Raw genomic sequence first — 20,938 nt, 5'->3', positions numbered from 1 at the left:
TGGCTAATTCTGGCTTGCCATCGTCTTCCTCTGGACAGTGACTTAAGATGGGTGACCGCAGTCATTATCAATAGTCAGTGGTCACATACCCAGGACTTGTGATGTGCACCAGCTACTCATACGAACGTACAGCAGTTGCACCCATGGCTTCAGGTGACCCTGCGCAGGGGAGCTAAGCAGGTGCTACACCTTGCCCAAGGGTGACCTGCAGGCTAGCGGAGGGAAGGAGCACCTCACACCTGGTAGAGACGCATCTCCACCCTGCAACCCAATACAATAACTATATATAAAAATTTAAATTAAATGTACAGGATTGGAAATCATGGGAAAGTCTGCAGTTGCTGGAAGTCCAAAGCAACACACACACACACACACACGCACACACAAAAAATGCTGCAGGGACTCAGCAGGACAGGCAGCAACTATGGAAATGAATAATTTTGAGCTGAGACCCTTCTTCGGGACTTAATTATTTAAATTAAGTGAGTAATGCAAAAACAGACAGAGAAAACCTGAGGTAGTGTACACGGATTCATGGTCCAATCAGAAATCTGTTGGTGGAGGGGAAGAAGCTATTCCTGATACGTTGAGTGTTTGCCTTCAGGCTCCTGTACCTCCTCCTCGATGGCAGCAATGAGAAGATGGGTGATGGGTGATGGGGGTCCTGGGTGAGGGATGCTGCTTTTTTGTGGCATGGCCTTTCGAAAGTGTTCTGGATGGTGGGGAGGCAGGTGCCGGTGATGGAGCTGAGTGAGTTTACAACTTTCGGCAACTTTTTCCGATCCTGTGCAGTGGCCCCTCCCTGCCAGACGATGATGCAACCTGTTAGAACTTGCTGACAACCACCCACTACCGACAAACTCTCAGAGAATGCCACATTATACAGATTGCCTTCTCCATATTATCTTCACCATCACTGGTCAGGGGTTAAAGGGTGAAAGGTGAAATGTTTAAGGAGAACCCGAGGGGAACGTCTTCACTCAGAGGGTGGTGAGAGTGCAGAATGAGATGCCAGTGGAAGTGGAAGATGTGAGTTCAATTTCAACACTTTGACCGTAAGACATAGGAGCAGAATTAGGCCATTCGGTGGGAGAGGCAGACACATTAGGACATTTAAGAGACTCTTAAATAGGCATATAGTACTTCAACTACTGCACAGAGTCTTGTCATCTTCAGAAGTTTTCGGATGACTCTGCCATAGTTGGATGCATCAGCAAGGGAGATGAGGCTGAGTACAGGGCTACGGTAGGAAACTTTGTCACATGGTGTGAGCAGAATTATCTGCAGCTTAATGTGAAAAAGACTAAAGAGCTGGTGGTAGACCTGAGGAGAGCCAAGGTACCAGTGACCCCTGTTTCCATCCAGGGGGTCAGTGTGGACATGGTGGAGGATTACAAATACCTGGGGATACGAATTGACAATAAACTGGACTGGTCTAAGAACACTGAGGCTGTCTACAAGAAGGGTCAGAGCCGTCTCTATTTCCTGAGGAGACTGAGGTCCTTTAACATCTGCCGGACGATGCTGAGGATGTTCTACGAGTCTGTGGTGGCCAGTGCGATCATGTTTGCTGTTGTCTGCTGGGGCAGCAGGCTGAGGGTAGCAGACACCAACAGAATCAACAAACTCATTCGTAAGGCCAGTGATGTTGTGGGGATGGAACTGGACTCTCTCACGGTGGTGTCTGAAAAGAGGATGCTGTCCAAGTTGCATGCCATCTTGGACAATGTCTCCCATCCACTGAATGTACTCCTGTGCCCATCCAATGTACTGGTTGGGCACAGGAGTACATTCAGCCAGAGACTCATTCCACCGAGATGCAACACAGAGCGTCATAGGAAGTCATTCCTGCCTGTGGCCATTAAACTTTACAACTCCTCCCTTGGAGGGTCAGACACCCTGAGCCAATAGGCTGGTCCTGGATTTATTTCATAATTTACTGGCATAATTTACATATTACTATTTAACTATTTATGATTCTATTACTATTTATTATTTATGGTGCAACTGTAACAAAAACCAATTTCCCCCGGGATCAATAAAGCATGACTATGACTATATAGATGATACAAAAATGGAGGTCATAAAGGGAGGGAAGAGGTAGATTGATCTTGTTGTTAAGTGCCGTCGAGTCACCATCTACTCATGGTGACCCTACGGATGGTGTGATTCCCTGCAGGGTTTCTGTGGCAAGATACGGAAGTAGGTTTTCTTCCTGCTGCGGTCCAGCTTGGAACCCGGCCGGATTTGAACTCAGGACCATCTGCACTGAAGCCACTGCACCACAGGCCAGTTGGTATTAGAGTACAGTAAAAGTTCATCATCATGGCCTGTACTGTCCAAGTCGCAAGATCAGCAGGACTGCCCGCTGGAAGAAGGGGAGGCAACGGAGCAGAGTAAAAGAACTCAGAGGCAGGGAGTCTGTGGCCTTTGGGAAACAAAGCCATTTACAGGAAGAATCCTTGGGACCTTGGGGAGGGGAGTGGCTGTGGGGGTGTGGGGGAAAGGCTGCTGAGGGACCAGTTCCTTGAGTTGGTGGGGGGAGAGGCACCTCTTCACATCCTGACGGGTTACACCCACCTCGACATCGTTGACATAGTGAACCTCATCGAAGATGACCCACTCCAGGTCCCGGATCAAATCAGAGCCGTTGTACAGCATGGACCTGCAGGAGACATGAGGTCAGTGGTAGAGTCCGGCAGACCCTTCAGCCCGTCCTACCCATGCCAACCACCGCGAATCCCACCTGCCTGCGATTGACTCGCTCACCTGTGCGTGCTGGGGACCGATCCTCGGGGGTGTGAGAAGACCCTCGTGAGCCAGGGTGTGGGGGAGATGCGGCAGAGGACCCTTCCTGGGGTGGGGATGGGGGGGAATCATTTTCCAGTGGCCCAATATCAACTCTCACCTCCCTTTTATTCCTTATATAACTAAAAAATCTTTTGGTTTCCTGCTTTATATTATTGCTTAGTCTGCCCTCACATTTCATCTTGTTCCTTCTTACAGCTTTTTAGTTGCCTTTTTTTTTGGATTTTAAAAGCTTTCCAATCATTCAACTTCTCACTCACTTTTACTACATTACCTTAGCTTTTAGGCAGTCTTTAACTCCCCTTGTCAGCCACGGTTGGCTACCCCTGCCTACATTATCCTTTCTTTTACTATCTACCTTCTTAAAGAGTGGAGTGACATTTGCAATCCTCCAGTCTTCCGGGATGGGAAGAGAAGGGACATAGGACGGAACGGGGAGGGAAGTGAGAGAGGGGACATGAGATGGGACGGGAGGGGAGAGAGGGAGAGAGGGAGAGAGGGGACATGGGATGGGATGGGGAGGGAAGGGAGAGAGGGGACATGGGATGGGACGGGAAGGGAGAGAGGGAGAAAGGGGACATGGGATGGGATGGGGGGAAGGGAGAGAAGGGACATGGGATGGAACAGGAGGGGAGGGGAGGGAAGGGAGAGAGGGGACATGAGATGGGATGGGAGGGGAGAGAGGGAGAAAGGGGACGGGATGGGATGGGGAGAAGGGACATGGGAGGGAAGGCTGAGAGGGGACGGAATGGGACAGGAGGGGCGGGGAGGGAAGGGAGAGAGGGGACATAGGGCAGGACGGGGAGGGAGAGGTGAGGGATGGGAGGGAGGGGACATGGGATGGGATGGGATGGGGAGAGAGGGGAGACATGGAACATGTGAGAGGGAGGGAAGGGTGAGAGGGAAAATGGGACGGGACAGGACGGGTAGGGAGAGAGGGGACATTGGGCAGTGAGAGGCAGCGGGCGAGTCAGAGAGACTGACCTGAGGATCTCTGTGGTCATGATGAGGCAGGAGGCTTCGGGATGTAACTGCACATCTCCCGTCAGCAGCCCAACGTCTTTGAAGGTGTTCTTGAAGTCCCTGAACTTCTGATTGGACAAGGCCTTGATTGGGGATGTGTATATGGTCCTATAGAGAGGATTCACACTCATTACCAGATAGAACGCTGGCGTCTTCCTTCAGTGCAAAGATGTTCGAGTTCGGCTTAGTGAGCTGAGGGCACGTTACGTTAGCACTGGTAGCGTGGCGACACCTGCAGGCTGCCCCCAGCAGACCCTCAAACTGCAAACGACACATTTCACCGTACGTTTCGTTGCACGTGCGATAAATAACGCTAATCTTTGCCCTTGAGCATCTGGAGTAAAAGCACGCAGCCACGGGAAGAACGTACAAGCTCCTTACAGACAGTAGTGAAAATAGAACCCCGAACATTGGTAACATAAAGCGCGAGGAAGCAGATGGGACGGGAGGGTCTGGGATCTCACCTAGTCATGTGCTTCTGGGAGAGGGCAATGGCGTACTCAGCGACCACGGTCTTGCCAGCGGAGGTGTGGGCGGCCACAAAGACAGAGTCACGGGACTCGAGGCGGAGGATGGCTTGCTTCTGGAAGACATCGGGCTCGAACGGCCACTGGGGTAAGGCAGTTGAGGTTGTGATAAGTTAGTTACAAGAGTGAGACCCCAGGGTCAGTACAGCTCCCGCTCACCTCTGCTCCTCCCACAGGGCATAACACCCACACCCCACTGAAGAACAGAACACACCACCCCTCCACAGGGAAGGGCCCTGCCCAACCTCTCCCCTCTCCGAACCCCTAGACCTTCACCCCTCCTAAAGGGCACAATTCCCCCAATTCCTTACCCTCCAAATCACCACCTCTCCCACAGGGCACAATTCTCCACCCTTCCTTACCCCCCAGATCACCAGCATCTCTCCCACAGGGCACAATTCCCCAAATCTTTACCCCCCAAATCACCACCACCTCTCTCACAGGGCACAATTCCCCCCTTCCTTACCCCCCAAATCACCACCACCTCTCCCACAGGGCACAGTTCCACCTCTTCCTTATGCCCAAACACACCCACCTTTCCCAAAGGGCACAATTCCCCCCTCCCTTACCCCCAATACCATCAGCTCTCCCATAGGGCACAATTCCCCCCTTCTTTACCCCTAAACCCACTTTTCCCACAGGGCATTATTCCCCTCTTCCTTACCTCCAAAACCCAACACCACCCCCTCCCACAGGGCACAATTCCCCACTGCTCTGTGTGAAAAACTGACCTCTAACATCCCCTCGGTACCTGTGTTCAAGCACCTTGAAACTATGCCCTCTCATGTTAGCCATTTCAGCCTTGGGGAAAAGCCTCTGACTATCCACACGATCAATAGCCCTCATCATCTTAAACACCTCTATCAGGTCACCTCTCATCCTCCAACACTCCAAGGAGAAAAGGCCAAGAACACTCAACCTATCCTCATACGGAGGGGTCCGTACTGGGATCACTACAAGATAGGTGGAGGGGTAGGTAGTGCTGAGGAAGTAATGCAATTGCAGCAGGACTTAGAGAAATTGGAAAACTGGGCAAAAAGTAGCAGATGGAATACAGGGTTGGGAAATGTATGATAATGCATTTTGGTAAAAGGAACAACACTGCGGACTATTATCTAAGTGGGAAGAAAGTTCGAACATCAGAGATGCCAAGGGACGTGACAGTCCTCGTGCAAGACTCCCAGAAGGTTAATTTGCAGGTTGAGTCGGTGGGTAAAGAAGGCAAATATGATGTTGACATTTATTTCAAGGAGAGTAGAATATAAAAACAAAGAGATAACGCGGAGGCTTTATAAGACACTAGTCAGGCCACACTTGGAGTACTGATTCCGGAAATGAAGGTTTAACATTTGGGGATCGCTTGGCAGCTTTGGGCCTGCACTCACTGGAGTTTAGAATAAAGAAGGGGAATCTCATTGAAAAAGTGGATATGAAGAGGATGTTTCCTATGGTGGGGGTGTCAAGAACTAAAGGGCACAGAATCAAAATTGAGGGGCGATCCTTTAAAACAGAGGTAAGGAGGAATTTTTTTAGCTGGTGAATCATGGAGAGCTGTGCCACAGGCTGCAGTGGAGGCCAAATCTGTGGGTATATTTGAAGCGGAAGCTGACAGTTTCCTGATTGGTCGGGCATCAAAGGAAATACTGAGAAGGCAGGAGTGTGGGGTTGAGTGGGATCCAGGACCAGCCATGATGGAATGGCAGAGCATACCCGATGGGCTGAATGGCCTCATTCTTCTCCTATGTTTTACGGACATTTGAATGTAAGTGGTACTCCGTAAGACAGTGGTGTGCTAGGTCACAGCATCCTCTCTGGGTCCAGTAAAAGGTGCAAATGTTGCAAGACCCCAGTGGGCATTGGCACTGCAAGCCGAGTTCACTGGTTTATTGGGGAGGCCGACAACGGGGAAGCTGTGTGGCCTTGGTTGTTGCAGGGACGAGGCCTTTTTTGCCACAGCATTGTACCCAGGGGAGTGCGTGCTGGAGGCGGTGTTGCATTCTGAGCTGGATCTCCCCTCAGTGCTAATCTCCTGTTCACTCGGTGGAAGAGAAGCTGGGTGAGGAACTGCTGGAACGTGGCTCCAGCACCGTCGAACTTCAAGCCTTGACACTCAGGGGCATGTGCTAATATTTTTATGACTGTATGTGCTTTTGTATCTACAAGCGGCGTGTATGTATTTTCTGTTGTACGTACCTGGGCCCCACAGGAAGACTGTTTCAATTAGGTGGATTAAAACTAACCTTGAACTTGACTACACGGGACGGGGTCTCACCTTGAAGGCCGGCTCCGGGATACGTTTGTAGAAGTCGTCCACGGGCGCGCTGACGTCAACCGGCACTGCCCACTGCTCCTTCTGCAGCACCACCTCCTCTTCCTTCTTGCTGCCCGCGGCCGGAGGAGACGTGCTCACCTTCTGCGGAGAGAAGGGGCGTCAACCAGAGAGAAGGCACGCTCTCCCTAGGCAGAGTGTGCTGTTTCTATGGAATTCACTGGCACAGGCAGCTGTCGACGCCAAGTCATTGGGTATATTTAAAGACGAGGCTGATATAGGTTCTTGATTAGCCAGGACATCGAAGGTTACTGGGAGAAGGCAGGAGAATGGGGCTGAGAGGGATAATAAATCTAATTATTTTTTATTTATTGAGATGCAGCACAGAACAGGCCCTTCCAGCACAAGAAGCTGCATCACCCAGCAACTTAACCTTAACCCGATCACAGAACGATTCACAATGACCAATTAACCTACTAACCAGGAAGGACTCTGGGGGAAAAACCCAAGTGGTCATAGCGAAAACATACAAACTCCTTACAGACAGTGTTGGAATTGAACTCCGAGTATAATAGCATCTCGCTAACCGTGGCGCCCATGGGGAAATGGCAAAGCAGAGCAGACTCAATGGGCCAAATGGCCTGATTCTGCTCCAATGTAATACGGCCTTCCTTGCTTCAAGAACTCAGGTCCTCAGACTAGTTGAGTCAAGTCTAGTCTCCTTGCTATCCCCTTGAATGGAATGGGCTGAATGGCCATCACCCCTGCTCCACAGAGCTGCCTGTGCTCTGGATGGTGTGCCCATCACCCACTTCCTCCCTCCACTGGAGCTCATCCCTCCTATCTGGGTCACGGGAAGCGAGCAAGAGTAGGAAAGGGAACACAGAAAGGGCCCCCACTTCCTCCCTCCACTGAAGCTCATCCCTCCTATCCGGGTCACAGGAAGTGAGCGAGAGTAGGGAAGGGTGCAAAATGGGAAGACTTGACCTTTAGGCCCTTTCACCTTGCTGTCCCACGGAATGCCGCTGATTCCGTGCCTCGGGCTTTACTCTCCTGCCTGACTCTCCAAGCCCCTTCCACCCCTCCTGTTACACCAGGGACTAAAAGTATGCTGCCCTTCCAGTCATTGATTGGAGTACTGCGCAGACGTGGGAAAAGTGTTCCCGCACAAGTCGGGCGAAGAGCTTTAAAAGAGGGGTACTGTCTAGCAGAGCGGTCATTATGGGACCGGTCTGAGTCAGAGTAGCAAGGCTTTGGCTCAACAGGGCTTCAGCGAGAACAGGCAGGGGCAAGGCAAGTAGGTAAGTTCATTTCTTATTTCTTTTTTCTTATTTAACAAGAAAGAATAGGGGGAATGTCTACAGGGCCAGTACTCTGTTCTGGGTGTCAGATGTGGGATTTCCAGGAGATTAACAGCCTCCCTGATGGCCACATCCGCACCAGGTGCATCGAGATGCAGCTCCTTAGAGACCATGTTAGGGAACTGGAGCTGCAGCTCGATGACCTTCGGCTTGTTAGGGAAAGTGAAGAGGTGATAGACAGGAGCTACAGGGAGGTGGTCACCCCAAGGCTACAGGTGACAGATAAATGGGTGACTGTCAGTAGAGGGAAGGGAGAACATCAGACAGCAGAGAGCCCACCTGTGGCCGCCCCCCTCAACAATAAGTACTCCATTTCGAGCACTGTTGTGGGATGACCAACCTGGGGGAAACAACAGTGGCCGTGCCTCTGTGGCTCAGAAGGGCGGGGAACTGATGGGAACAGTAATAGGGGACACTATAGTCAGGGGGGACAGATGGGCAATTCTGTAGATGCAGAAAAGAAACATGGACGGTAGTTTGCCTCCCAGGTGCCAAGGCCTACGATGTTTTTGAACGCATCCACAATATCCTGAAATGGGAGGGTGAGCAGCCAGAGGTCGTGGTACATATTCGTACCAACGGTATAGGTAGTAAAAGGGAGGTCGTCCTGAAAACGGAATACAGAGAGTTAGGAAGGAAGTTGAAAAGCAGGACTTCAAGAGTAGTAATCTATGAATTGCTGCCTGTGTCATGTGACGGTGAGGATAGGAATAGAATGAGGGTAGCTGATAAATGCGTGGCTGGAGAATCGCAGCAGGTTCAGGGATTCAGTGCTGCACTTGAACCCAGCGTCCTAAAGAAGTTGGGAGTGGTTTAAACTAATATGGCAGGGAGATAGGAACCAGGGTGAGCCAGCAGGTTTACAAGTAGATGATGTAATACGTGATACGTAAGGAAGGACAAGCCAATGATAGGGTACAAATTTAAATTGTACCAGAGGCAAAAAGTCAAAAGGGCGAAGAATGTAGGACTGAAAGTGCTGTATTTAAATGCGTGTAGCATTCAGAATAAGGTGGGTGAGCAGGTGGCACGATTAGAGATGGGTCAGTATGACATTGAGGGCATCAATGAGTCATGGCTGAAAGAAGGCCACGATTGGGGGTTTAATACCTAAGGATATATTTTATATCAAAAGGACAGGCAGGGAGGCAAAACCAGTGGTGTGGCTCTGTTGGTAAGATATGGAATTAGAAAGAGGTGACATAATATCAGAGAATGTTGAATCTTTATGGATGGAGTTAAGAAATTGCAAGGCTGAAATAAACCATTATGGCAAACATATATAGACCTCCAAATAGTAGCCAAGATGTGGGGTTGAGATTGCAAAGGGAGCTGGAAAAGGCATGTAATAAGGGTAATGTTACAATTGTAATTGAGGACTTCAATATGCAAGGGGATTGGGAAAATCAGGTTGGCGTTGGATCGCGCGAGAGGGAATTTGTTGGCTGCCTATGAGATGGCTTTTTAGAGCAGGTTGTGCTTGATCCTACTCAGGGAAAGACTATCCTAGATTGGGTGTTGTGAAAAAACCCAGATCTTATTAGGGAGCTTAATGTAAATTCATACTGCAATTTGAGAGGGAGAAGCACAAGTCACATGTATCAGTATTGCAATGGAATTACAGAGGCACGAGAGAGGAGCTTGTCAGGTCGATTGGAGGGGGATACTGGGGACTGACGGCAGGGCAGAGGTGGCTATTATTAAGGATGAGGTTTCGGGCTACTTGGAGACTAAGGATAAAACAAGTCAGCATTGTTTCTGTCAAGGGAATTCTTCCCTGACAGATCTGTTAAGAGTTCTTCAAGGTAGTAACAAGCAGGGTGGACAAAGGAGAGGCAGTGGATGTCATTTACTTAGATATTCAGAAGGCATTTGATAAGGTGCCACACATGAGGCTGCTTAACAAGATAAAATCCCATGGTGTTTTGGGAAAGATACAGGCATGGATAGAAGAATGGCTGACAGGCAGGAGGCAGTGAGTGGGAATAAAGGGGGCCTTTTCTGCTTGGCTGCCAGTGACTAGTGGTGTTTCTCAGGGTTCAGTATTGGGACCGCTACTTTTCACATTGTTTGTCAATGATTTCAATAATGGAATTGATGGCTTTGTGGCAAAGTTTGCAGATGATACGAAGATAGGTGGAGGGGTATGTAGTGCTGAGAAAGCAATACAATTGCAGCAGGACTTAGACAAATTGGAAGAATGGGCAAAAAAGTGGCAGATGGAATACAGAGTTGGGAAATGTATGATAATGCATTTTGGTAAAAGGAAGAATAGTGTGGACTACTATCTAAATAGGGAGAAGGTGCAAACATCAGAGATGCAGAGGGATGTAGGACCCCTCGTGCAAGACTCTCAGGTTAATTTTCAGGTTGAGTCTGTGGTAAATGCAACGTTGGCATTCATTTCAAGGGGAATAGAATATAAAAGCAAGGAGATAATGCTAAGGCTTTAAAAGACACTAGTCAAGCCACACCTGGGGTACTGTTAAAACGTTGGCGCCCCTATCTCAGAAAGGACGTGTTGTCATTGGTGGAGTCCAGAGGAAGTTCACAAGAATGATTCTGGGAATGAAGGGGTTAACATATGAGGAATGGAATTCAGAAGAATGCGGGGGGATCTCACTGAAACCTTGCGAATATTGAAAGGATTAGATAGGGTGGATGTGGAAAGAACAGAGATAAGAAGGAATTATTTTAGCCGGAGAGTAGTGAATCTGTGGAATGCTCTGCCACAGACCGCAGTGGAAGCCAAGTCTGTGCGTATATTTAAGGCCGAAGTGGATCGTCTCCTGATCGTTGAAAGGATATGGCGAGAAGGCAGGGGTATGGGGTTGAGTGGGATCCGAGATCAGCCATGATGTAATGGTGAAACAGACTCGATGGCCTAATTCTGCTCATATGTTTTACAGTCTTCCCATGGTCAAATGCGGTCTGGGCCCAAGTACCCACATACCTTGAAGGCTTCCTCAGTGGGGCGGGGGGGTGAGGGGGCTAAATTGGTGAGAAACATACACACCAACATCTCTGGATACACACACACACACACACACACACACACACACACATATACATTCGCATGCAAACTAGCCCCCCTAACTCGGGGGTCACAGTGGGCACCGTGCCAACTCTCAACCCGGCTTCCTGACCTGCAGCACTAGCTCCTCCAGGCTGTTGGTTCGAGCCAGGGGCCGCTTCCCCTCTGCACTTTGCCGGTTCCTCTCCTCCTCCTCCTCGCCGGAACACCCGAGCTGGTAAAGGTCCATCACTTCCATGAGCTCTGTGAGGCTCAGGAGGCCGGGGACAGCCTTCGGCCCTGTGAGGGGAGGACGAAACAGGTGGTTACCATAGCAGCCTCAGATAGCTGCAGGGACTTGTCAGAGCTGGACTCAGGATGGACAACCTGGAGCATAACTCTCACCTCCTCAAGGAGAGTACAGAAAAGATTGTCTAGGGTGTTACCAGGACTAGAGGGCACAGGCTGCAACTGGAGGAAAGCTTTATAAAATCATCTGGGACGTAGATGAGTCTCTCTCCACAAAGGACAGGAGGGTCTAAAAAGATCAGCGTTACTTGTCACACGTACATTGAAAAATCAAAATCATACTGGAAAATATCAGAATCAGGTTGAATAGCACTGGAAAATGCTATTGCCTTTTCTCAGATCCTTCACCTCTGCCACATCAGTTTTCAGGATGAGACCTTCCCTTCCAGGACATCAGAGATATCCTCCTCCTTCAAAGAACAGAGTTCCCCTTCCTCCACCATTGATGATGCTCTCACCCTCATCTCCTCCATTTCCCAGACATCTGTGCTCAGCACATCTTCCCACTGCCTTTACAGTGCTAGAGTCCCTCTTGTCCTTATCTACCACCCCATGAGCCTCCACATCCAACACATCATTCTCTGAGAGTTCCACCACCTTCAACGGGATTCTACCAGCAAACATATCACCTCACCAGACTTCACAACCACAAGGATCGCTCCCCCTGTGATTCCCTTGTCACTCGACCCACCCCACTGATACCCCTCCTGGCATGTATCCATGCAAGCAACCAAAACGCTACACCTGCCCATTCACCTCCTCCCTCACCTCCATTCTGGGCCCCAAACAGTCCTTCCAGGTGAGGCAACACTTCACCTGCGAACCTGTTTGGGTTGTCTATTGCATCCGGTGCTCCCAATGCGGCCTCCTCTACACTGATGAGGCCCAACGTAAACTGGGGGGACCACTGTGTCGACCACCTCCACTCCATCGATCAAAACTGGAATTTCCTAGTGGCCAACCATTTTAATTCCTATCCCCATTCCTGTTCTGACATGTCGGTCCATGGCCTCCTCTTTGACCACATTTAGGCCACTCTCAGGGTCAGGGAGCAACGTCTTGTGTTCCACCTGGGTAGCCTCCAACCTGATGGCGTGAACATCGACTTCACCTTCCGGTAATCTTATTTCCTCCCATTCCCTATTTTATACCCCCCTCTAGCCTCCTGCTTAACATCTTCTCCTCACCTCCCCCGGCGGCCCTCCTCCTTCCCTCTTTCCCATAGTCCACTCTTCTCTTCTATCAGATTCCTTCCTCTCCAGCCCTTTACCTTTCCCACCCACCTGGCTCCACCTGTCACCTTCCAGCTAGTCCTCCTCCCCTCCCCTCACCTTTTGTTCTGGCGTCTCCCCCTTTCCTTTCTCGTCCTGATGAAGGGTCTCAGCCTGAAGCATTAACTATTTATTAACTTCCATAGCTGCCGCCTGGCCTGCCGAGCTTCTCCAGCAATTTGTGTGGCTCACACAGAGCGTGGTGGGCACCTCGAACACACTGCAGAAGCAGCAACAGTCTAAGAGACTTTTAGATAGGCAGGTGAACGTGAGGAAAATGGAAGGGAATGGACATTCTGTTGACAGAAGAGGTTCGTTTATTTAGATTAGATTATGAGAACACTCAGTCCTCTTTTATTGGCATTTAGAAATGCATACATGCATTAAGAAATGAGACAATGTTTCTCCGGAGTGATATCACAGAAAACAAGACTAACACTGACAGAACCATCTAATTATAACATATAGTTACAGCAGTGCAAAGCAATCCCATAATTTGATAAAGGACAGACCACAGGCACAGTACAAGAAGTTCTCAAAGTCCCGAGTTGATCGACTCCCGAGTCCCCAATAGCAGGCGGCAAAAGGGAGAAACTCCCTGCCATAAATCTCCAGGCACCATTAACTTGCCGATATTACTAATTTAATTGGTTTGGCACAACTTTGTGGGCCAAAGGTCCTATTCCTGTGCTGTACTTGTCTACGTTCTAGTTTCTATGTAACAGCAAGGGAGATCTGCACCGCCAGAAAGGTGAAAGACCTCACACCACAGGGTCTTCACAGTCTGCAACGGGACATGAATCCGATGTAGATGGAGTTCAATCTGGATAGATCGCAAGATCACAAGACAAAGGAGCAGAAGTAGGCCATTCGGCCCATCGAGTCCGCTCCGCAGCTCCCCCATGAGCTAAACTATTCACCCATCTAGTTCCAATTTCCGGCTTTTTCCCCATATCCCTTGATACCCTGAGTAATACATAGGCATGAAGTGACACTCTTTGGAAGGTTTAACATGAAGGAAGAGTACAGGGTTAATTGCAGGATTCTTCGAGGCATGAAGGATCACAGGGTCCATTGTCCATCGATCTCGCGAAGTTGCTATGCAAGTCGACTGCATGGTTAAGAAGGCATACGGCGTGTTGGCCTTCATTGGTCAGTGGACTGAATTCAAGGGCCGCAATGCAATGTTACAGCTCTACAAAACTCTGGTTACACAGCACTTGAATATTATTGTGCTCTTCCGGTCGCCTTAATATGGGATGTGGAAGGTTTAAAGAGGGTGCGGGTTTGCTGCCTGGATAAGACAGCATGCCTTTTGAGGAAAGGTTGAGCGAGTTAGAACTTTTCTCTTTGATGAGAGGACACTCGATAGAGACGTACAAGATGATAAATGCATTGACGGAGTGGACAGCCAGAGCCTGTTTCTCGAAGAACATAGTTTTAAGGTGGTTAGAGGAAATTAAAGGGGAGAGGTCTGAGAGTGGAGTGCTCCGCAGCGGTGGTAGAGGCAGAATCATATGGGCATTTAAAAGACTCTGAGTTAGGCACATGGATGAAAGAAAAAACTGTTGGGCTATGTGGAAAGAAAGGGTCACCTACCACTTTGTTCATCTTCCTCCCCTCCTCCATCTCTGATTTCTCATTTTTATTCCCCAGTCCTGATGAAGGGTCTTGGCCCGAAACGTCAACTATTTACTCTTTTCTGCCTGACCTGCTGAGTTCGTCCAGCATTTTGTGTGTGTTGCTTTGGATTTCTAGCATCTGCAGATGTTCTTGTAGGAAGAAAGTGTGAGATTGATCTTGGGCGAGGTTAAAATGCTGGCCCAACACCATGCTGTCCGATGACCAACGGATACCAGGGACAAAATTCCTTCCTCAGTTACTATCGCGGATGTGTGAGCCAGATGTCTGGACACTACTATTTCTGGGAGCTGCTGTGCACGTCCCAGCCACCGTGTTTCCTGCGTCAGGGCAAGGGGCAGAGTTGCAATTCCCTGCACATGCCCTTCACTCCACCCCACCCACAAGGCACCAGTCCCCTGACACAAAGAAGCACCCGCTCCCCGCCCCACCCTGGGACTTACCCGCTTGCTTGAAGTCCAGACCCTTCTTCCAGCCAGGCGGCACCGTCAGTAGATCTAGCACAGGGAGGGGACATGGGGTCAGTGCAGGGAATGGCGGGGGCTCAGCTCGATCGCAGGACCTCCACATCACCCACCCCTCCTATTCCACCCCAGACAAAAAACTCGCCTCCCCCCTCCAACACACCCAGGGTAGTGAGACCCTCCAAGGGGGCATAAATCAGAACTAAATCTAACAGGGAACTAGAAAGCGCAACGTGAGGGTGGGTCGGGCGGGGGTAGAGGAGAGAGAGGAGGAAGAGCTTTCTTTTCTATATATTGTTCTTAGAGATACAGCATGGAACAGGTTCTTCCAGCCCACAAAGCTGAGCCGCCCAGCGACCGACACCTTTAGACTGTGGGAAGTAACCGGAGCACCCAGAGAAAACCCACATGCATAAGGGAAGAAGGTACAGACTTTCTTACAGAGGATGCTGGGATTGAACTCTGACCTCCTAACGCCCCGAGCCGTAATAGCTTCGCGCTAGCCGCTACACTACCGTTAAGAAGGACCTGGGGGCAACTCTTACACCCAGAGGGTAGTCTCAATATGTTAGATGATGAGGCAAGGACAATAGCAACTTTTAAAAGGCACTTGGATGGGTAGATGGCTAGGAAAGGTTTAGAGGACCAAACACCAGCAAAGGGGCTGAATAAATTTCTGAATCTTTAATATTCACCCTGGTCTGGTGGGGGGATCCTGAAACTCTCCCTATTAATTCTGCCCCCCCACCACTTTGCATGCACACCCACCATTCCACAGCCCTGCCACCCCCCTTCGCCCTCCACCTTCTCCACAGTCTAAGACACACACTGTTCTCAAAGTCGATATCTTCGTCGAGGCCATCCTCCGTTTGAATCAAATCCAGGCTTGGCTCATCCATGCCCCCTAAAGGGGAGTGGGGGGGGGAGGGTTGAGGGGTGAGGGGTAATGGGAGGGTTCAGCGGGGGAGGAGAGTAATGAGAATCATCAGCTAACAGTGTAGGAAGGTGGCGCAAACACAATACGACAACTGCTCTGCCCCCGACCACAGCGAGTTGTGGGCACAGCTCAGCATGTGACAGAAACCCGTCTCCTCTCCAGAGACCCACCACACTTCTCCCTGACTTGGTAGGGAGCGGAATAAAGACTCCAACAAACCAGGACATACCCTCTTCTCCCCGTCCCAATCAGGGAGAAGATAGAAAGGCCTGACAGCACATCCCACCGTGCTGAAGGACGACCCGCCCCGTTATAATCTTGCATTTACTGCACGCTTTCAGTAGCTTTTACACTGTATTCGGCATTGGTACTGTTTTACCTTGTTCTACCTCAGTGCACTGTGTAATGATTCGATATGCATGAACATGAATGCAAGTCAAACTCTTCACTGTATCTCGATGAAACATAGAAACATAGAAAATAGGTGCAGGAGTAGGCCATTCGGCCCTTCGAGCCTGCACCACCATTCAGTATGATCATGGCTGATCATCCAACTCAGAACCCTGTACCTGCTTTCTCTCCATACCCCCTGATCCCTTTAGCCACAAGGGCCATATCTAACTCCCTCTTAAACATAGCCAATGAACTGGCCTCAACTGTTTCCTGTGGCAGAGAATTCCACAGATTCACTACTCTCTGTGTGAAGAAGTTTTTCCTAATCTCGGTCCTAAAAGGCTTCCCCTTTATCCTCAAACTGTGACCCCTCGTTCTGGACTTCCCCAACATCGGGAACAATCTTCCTGCATCTAGCCTGTCCAATCCCTTTAGGATTTTATACGTTTCAATCAGATCCCCCCTCAATCTTCTAAATTCCAACGAGTATAAGCCTAGTTCATCCAGTCTTTCATCATATGAAAGTCCTGCCATCCCAGGAATCAATCTGGTGAACCTTCTTTGTACTCCCTCTATGGCAAGGATGTCTTTCCTCAGATTGGGGACCAAAACTGCACACAATACTCCAGGTATGGTCTCACCAAGGCCTTGTACAACTGCAGTAGTACCTCCCTGCTCCTGTACTCGAATCTTCTTGCTATAAATGCCAGCATACCACTCGCCTTTTTCACCACCTGCTGTACCTGCATGCCCACTTTCAATGACTGGTGTATAATGACACCCAGGTCTCGTTGCACCTCCCCTTTTCCTAATCAGCCACCATTCAGATAATAATCTGTTTTCCTGCTTTTGCCACCAAAGTGGATAACTTCACATTTATCCACATTAAATTGCATCTGCCATGAATTTCCCCACTCACCCAACCTATCCAAGTCACCCTGCATCCTCTTAGCATCCTCCTCACAGCTAACACTGCCACCCAGCTTCGTGTCATCCGCAAACTTGGAGATGCTGCATTTAATTCCCTCATTCAAGTCATTAATCTATATTGTAAACAACTGGGGTCCCAGCACTGAGCCTTGCAGTACCCCACTAGTCACTGCCTGCCATTCTGAAAAGGTCCCGTTTATTCCCACTCTTTGCTTCCTGTCTGGCAACCAATTCTCTATCCACATCAATACCTTACCCCCAATACCGTGTGCTTTAAGTTTGCACACTCATCTCCTGTGTGGGACCTTGTCAAAAGCCTTTTGAAAATCCAAATATACCACATCCACTGGTTCTCCCCTATCCACTCTACTAGTTACATCCTCAAAAAATTCTATGAGATTCGTCAGACATGATTTTCCTTTCACAAATCCATGCTGACTTTGTCCGATGATTTCACCGCTTTCCAAATGTGCTGTTATCACATCTTTGATAACTGACTCTAGCAGTTTCCCCACCACCGATGTTCGGCTAACCGGTCTATAATTCCCTGGTTTCTCTCTCCCTCCTTTTTTAAAAAGAGGGGTTACATTAGCCACCCTCCAATCCTCAGGAACTAGTCCAGAATCCAAAGAGTTTTGAAAAATTATCACTAATGCATCCACTATTTCTTGGGCTACTTCCTTAAGCACTCTGGGATGCAGACCATCTGGCCCTGGGGATTTATCTGCCTTTAATCCCTTCAATTTACCCAACACCACTTCCCTACTAACATGAATTTCCCTCAGTTCCTCCATCTCACTGGACCCTCTGTCCGCTACTATTTCCAGAAGATTATTTATGTCCTCCTTAGTGAAGACAGAACCAAAGTAATTATTCAATTGGTCTGCCATGTCCTTGCTCCCCATAATCAATTCACCTGTTTCTGTCTGTAGGGGACCTACATTTGTCTTAACCAATCTTTTTCTTTTCACATATCTATAATAGCTTTTACAGTCAGTTTTTATGTTCCCCGCCAGTTTTCTCTCATAATCTTTTTTCCCCTTCCTAATTAAGCCCTTTGTCCTCCTCTGCTGAACTCTGAATTTCTCCCAGTCCTCAGGTGAGCCACTTTCTCTGGCTAATTTGTATGCTTCTTCTTTGGAATTGATACTATCCCTAATTTCTCTTGTCAGCCACGGGTGCGCTACCTTCCTTGATTTATTCTTTTGCCGAACTGGGATGAACAATTGTTGTAGTTCATCCATGAACAGTGACAATAAGAAGGATTTTTAAAGATCTTTAAAGATTGACTTTATTTATCACATGTATCTCAAAACAGACGGTGAAATGCGTTACCATGAGGAAATCCGCAGATGCTCTTCTTCCAGTTCGTCCTGACGAAGGGTCTCGGCCTGAAATGTCGACTGTACCTCTTCCTAGAGATGCTGCCTGGCCTGCTGCGTTCACCAGCAACTTTTAAGTGAAATGCGTTGTTTGTGTCAAAGACCTGCGCAGTCCAAAGGAGTGCTGGGGGCAGCCCACAAGTGTTGCTACACTCCCGGTGCCAACATAGCATGCCCACGACTTGCCAACATCGCATGTCCACAACTTACTAACATCGCATGTCCACGACTTACTAACATCGCATGTCCACAACTTACTAACATAGCATACCCACAACTTACTAACATCGCATGTCCACAACTTACTAACATCGCATGTCCACAACTTACTAACATCGCATGTCCACGACTTACTAACATAGCATGCCCACGACTTACTAACATAGCATACCCACAACTTACTAACATCGCATGTCCACGACTTGCCAACATCGCATGTCCACGACTTACTAACATCGCATGTCCACAACTTACTAACATCGCATGTCCACAACTTACTAACATCGCATGTCCACAACTTACTAACATCGCATGTCCACAACTTACTAACATCGCATGTCCACAACTTACTAACATCGCATGTCCACAACTTACTAACATCGCATGTCCACAACTTACTAACATCGCATGTCCACAACTTACTAACATCGCATGTCCACAACTTACTAACATCGCATGTCCACAACTTACTAACATCGCATGTCCACAACTTACTAACATCGCATACCCACAACTTACTAACATCGCATGTCCACAACTTACTAACATCGCATGTCCACAACTTACTAACATCGCATGTCCACAACTTACTAACATCGCATGTCCACAACTTACTAACATCGCATGTCCACAACTTACTAACATCGCATGTCCACAACTTACTAACATCGCATGTCCACAACTTACTAACATCGCATGTCCACAACTTACTAACATCGCATGTCCACAACTTACTAACATCGCATGTCCACAACTTACTAACATCGCATGTCCACAACTTACTAACATCGCATGTCCACAACTTACTAACATCGCATGTCCACAACTTACTAACATCGCATGTCCACAACTTACTAACATCGCATGTCCACAACTTACTAACATCGCATGTCCACAACTTACTAACATCGCATGTCCACAACTTACTAACATCGCATGTCCACAACTTACTAACATCGCATGTCCACAACTTACTAACATCGCATGTCCACAACTTACTAACATCGCATGTCCACAACTTACTAACATCGCATGTCCACAACTTACTAACATCGCATGTCCACAACTTACTAACATCGCATGTCCACAACTTACTAACATCGCATGTCCACAACTTACTAACATCGCATGTCCACAACTTACTAACATCGCATGTCCACAACTTACTAACATCGCATGTCCACAACTTACTAACATCGCATGTCCACAACTTACTAACATCGCATGTCCACAACTTACTAACATCGCATGTCCACAACTTACTAACATCGCATGTCCACAACTTACTAACATCGCATGTCCACAACTTACTAACATCGCATGTCCACAACTTACTAACATCGCATGTCCACAACTTACTAACATCGCATGTCCACAACTTACTAACATCGCATGTCCACAACTTACTAATCCTAACCATCTTTGGAATGTGCAAGCAATCCGGAGTGCCTGCAGGAAAACGACGTGGTCGTGGGGACAACAAACAAACCGTGGTGGGAATTGCAGCTGGAGCACGAAGGCATCGTGCTCGTGACTACGCTACCGTACCGCCCATCACCAATACTGGTACCAATTGTCACACCCCATGACTGAAGGAACAAAAGCAGGCCTGCAGTGGAGAGCTGAAGAATGGCCACTGGAATCCGTGTTTCCCAGCACTGGGAATCCATCGCCATTTGTGACATTTACTGGGAGCATTGCAGGCGTTGTTGATGATCCCCACCACCCATCCCACAATCTCTTTGACCCACTACCATCAGGAAGGAGGTACAGTACTGTGCAAAAGTTTTAAGAGAGTGTGTGTCTGTGTGTGTGTGTATTGAATTGACTTTATTGCTTATATTCTTCACATACACAAAGAGTAAAAATCTTTACATCTCCATCTAAATGTACAATTTGTAATAAATACAATGTACAACAGGACAGTCAATATAGCATAAAAATATAATTGTATTAGCATGAATTAATCTGTCTGGTGGAAGAAGCTGTCAATGTTGGTCCCGGCTTTGATGCTGCGGTACCGTTTCCCAGATGGTAGCAGCTGGAATAGATTGTGGTTGGGGTGACTCGGGTCCCCAATGATCCTTCGGGCCCTTTTTACACACCTGTCTTTGTAAATGTCCTGAATGGTGGGAAGTTCACATCCACAGATGTGCTGGGCTGTCCACACCACTCTCTGCAGAGTCCTGCGATTGAGGGAAGTACAGTTCCCGTACCAGGCAGTGATATCAGCCAGTCAGGATGCTCTCAATTTTGCCCCTGTAGAAAGTCCTTACGATTTGGGGACTCATGCTAAACTTCCTCGCCCATCTGATGTGAAACAGGCGCTGTTCTGCTTGTTTCACCATACAGCCAGTATGTACAGACCATGTGAGGTCCTTGGTGACGTGT

General features: G+C 48.6%; 1 protein-coding gene across 2 annotated transcripts in view; it reads right to left on the bottom strand.

Moving 5' to 3' along the window:
- skic2 (SKI2 subunit of superkiller complex) overlaps positions 1-20,938 on the bottom strand; it is a 130,309-nt gene that overhangs the window by 64,274 nt on the left and 45,097 nt on the right. For both annotated transcript variants that reach the window (XM_063047877.1, XM_063047878.1), the window contains 7 exons: positions 15,516-15,590; positions 14,666-14,719; positions 11,135-11,301; positions 6,631-6,771; positions 4,296-4,441; positions 3,793-3,939; positions 2,581-2,665 (listed from right to left, as the gene is read on the bottom strand). In XM_063047877.1, coding sequence (XP_062903947.1) covers positions 2,581-2,665; positions 3,793-3,939; positions 4,296-4,441; positions 6,631-6,771; positions 11,135-11,301; positions 14,666-14,719; positions 15,516-15,590 — 815 coding nt within the window. The remainder of the gene's footprint in view (positions 1-2,580; positions 2,666-3,792; positions 3,940-4,295; positions 4,442-6,630; positions 6,772-11,134; positions 11,302-14,665; positions 14,720-15,515; positions 15,591-20,938) is intronic.

Source organism: Mobula hypostoma, chromosome 5 (assembly GCF_963921235.1).
Source record: "Mobula hypostoma chromosome 5, sMobHyp1.1, whole genome shotgun sequence".
NCBI lineage: Eukaryota > Metazoa > Chordata > Chondrichthyes > Myliobatiformes > Myliobatidae > Mobula > Mobula hypostoma.
Note: the sequence above shows the minus strand (reverse complement) of the source record. Positions and strands in the feature narration are given on the sequence as shown.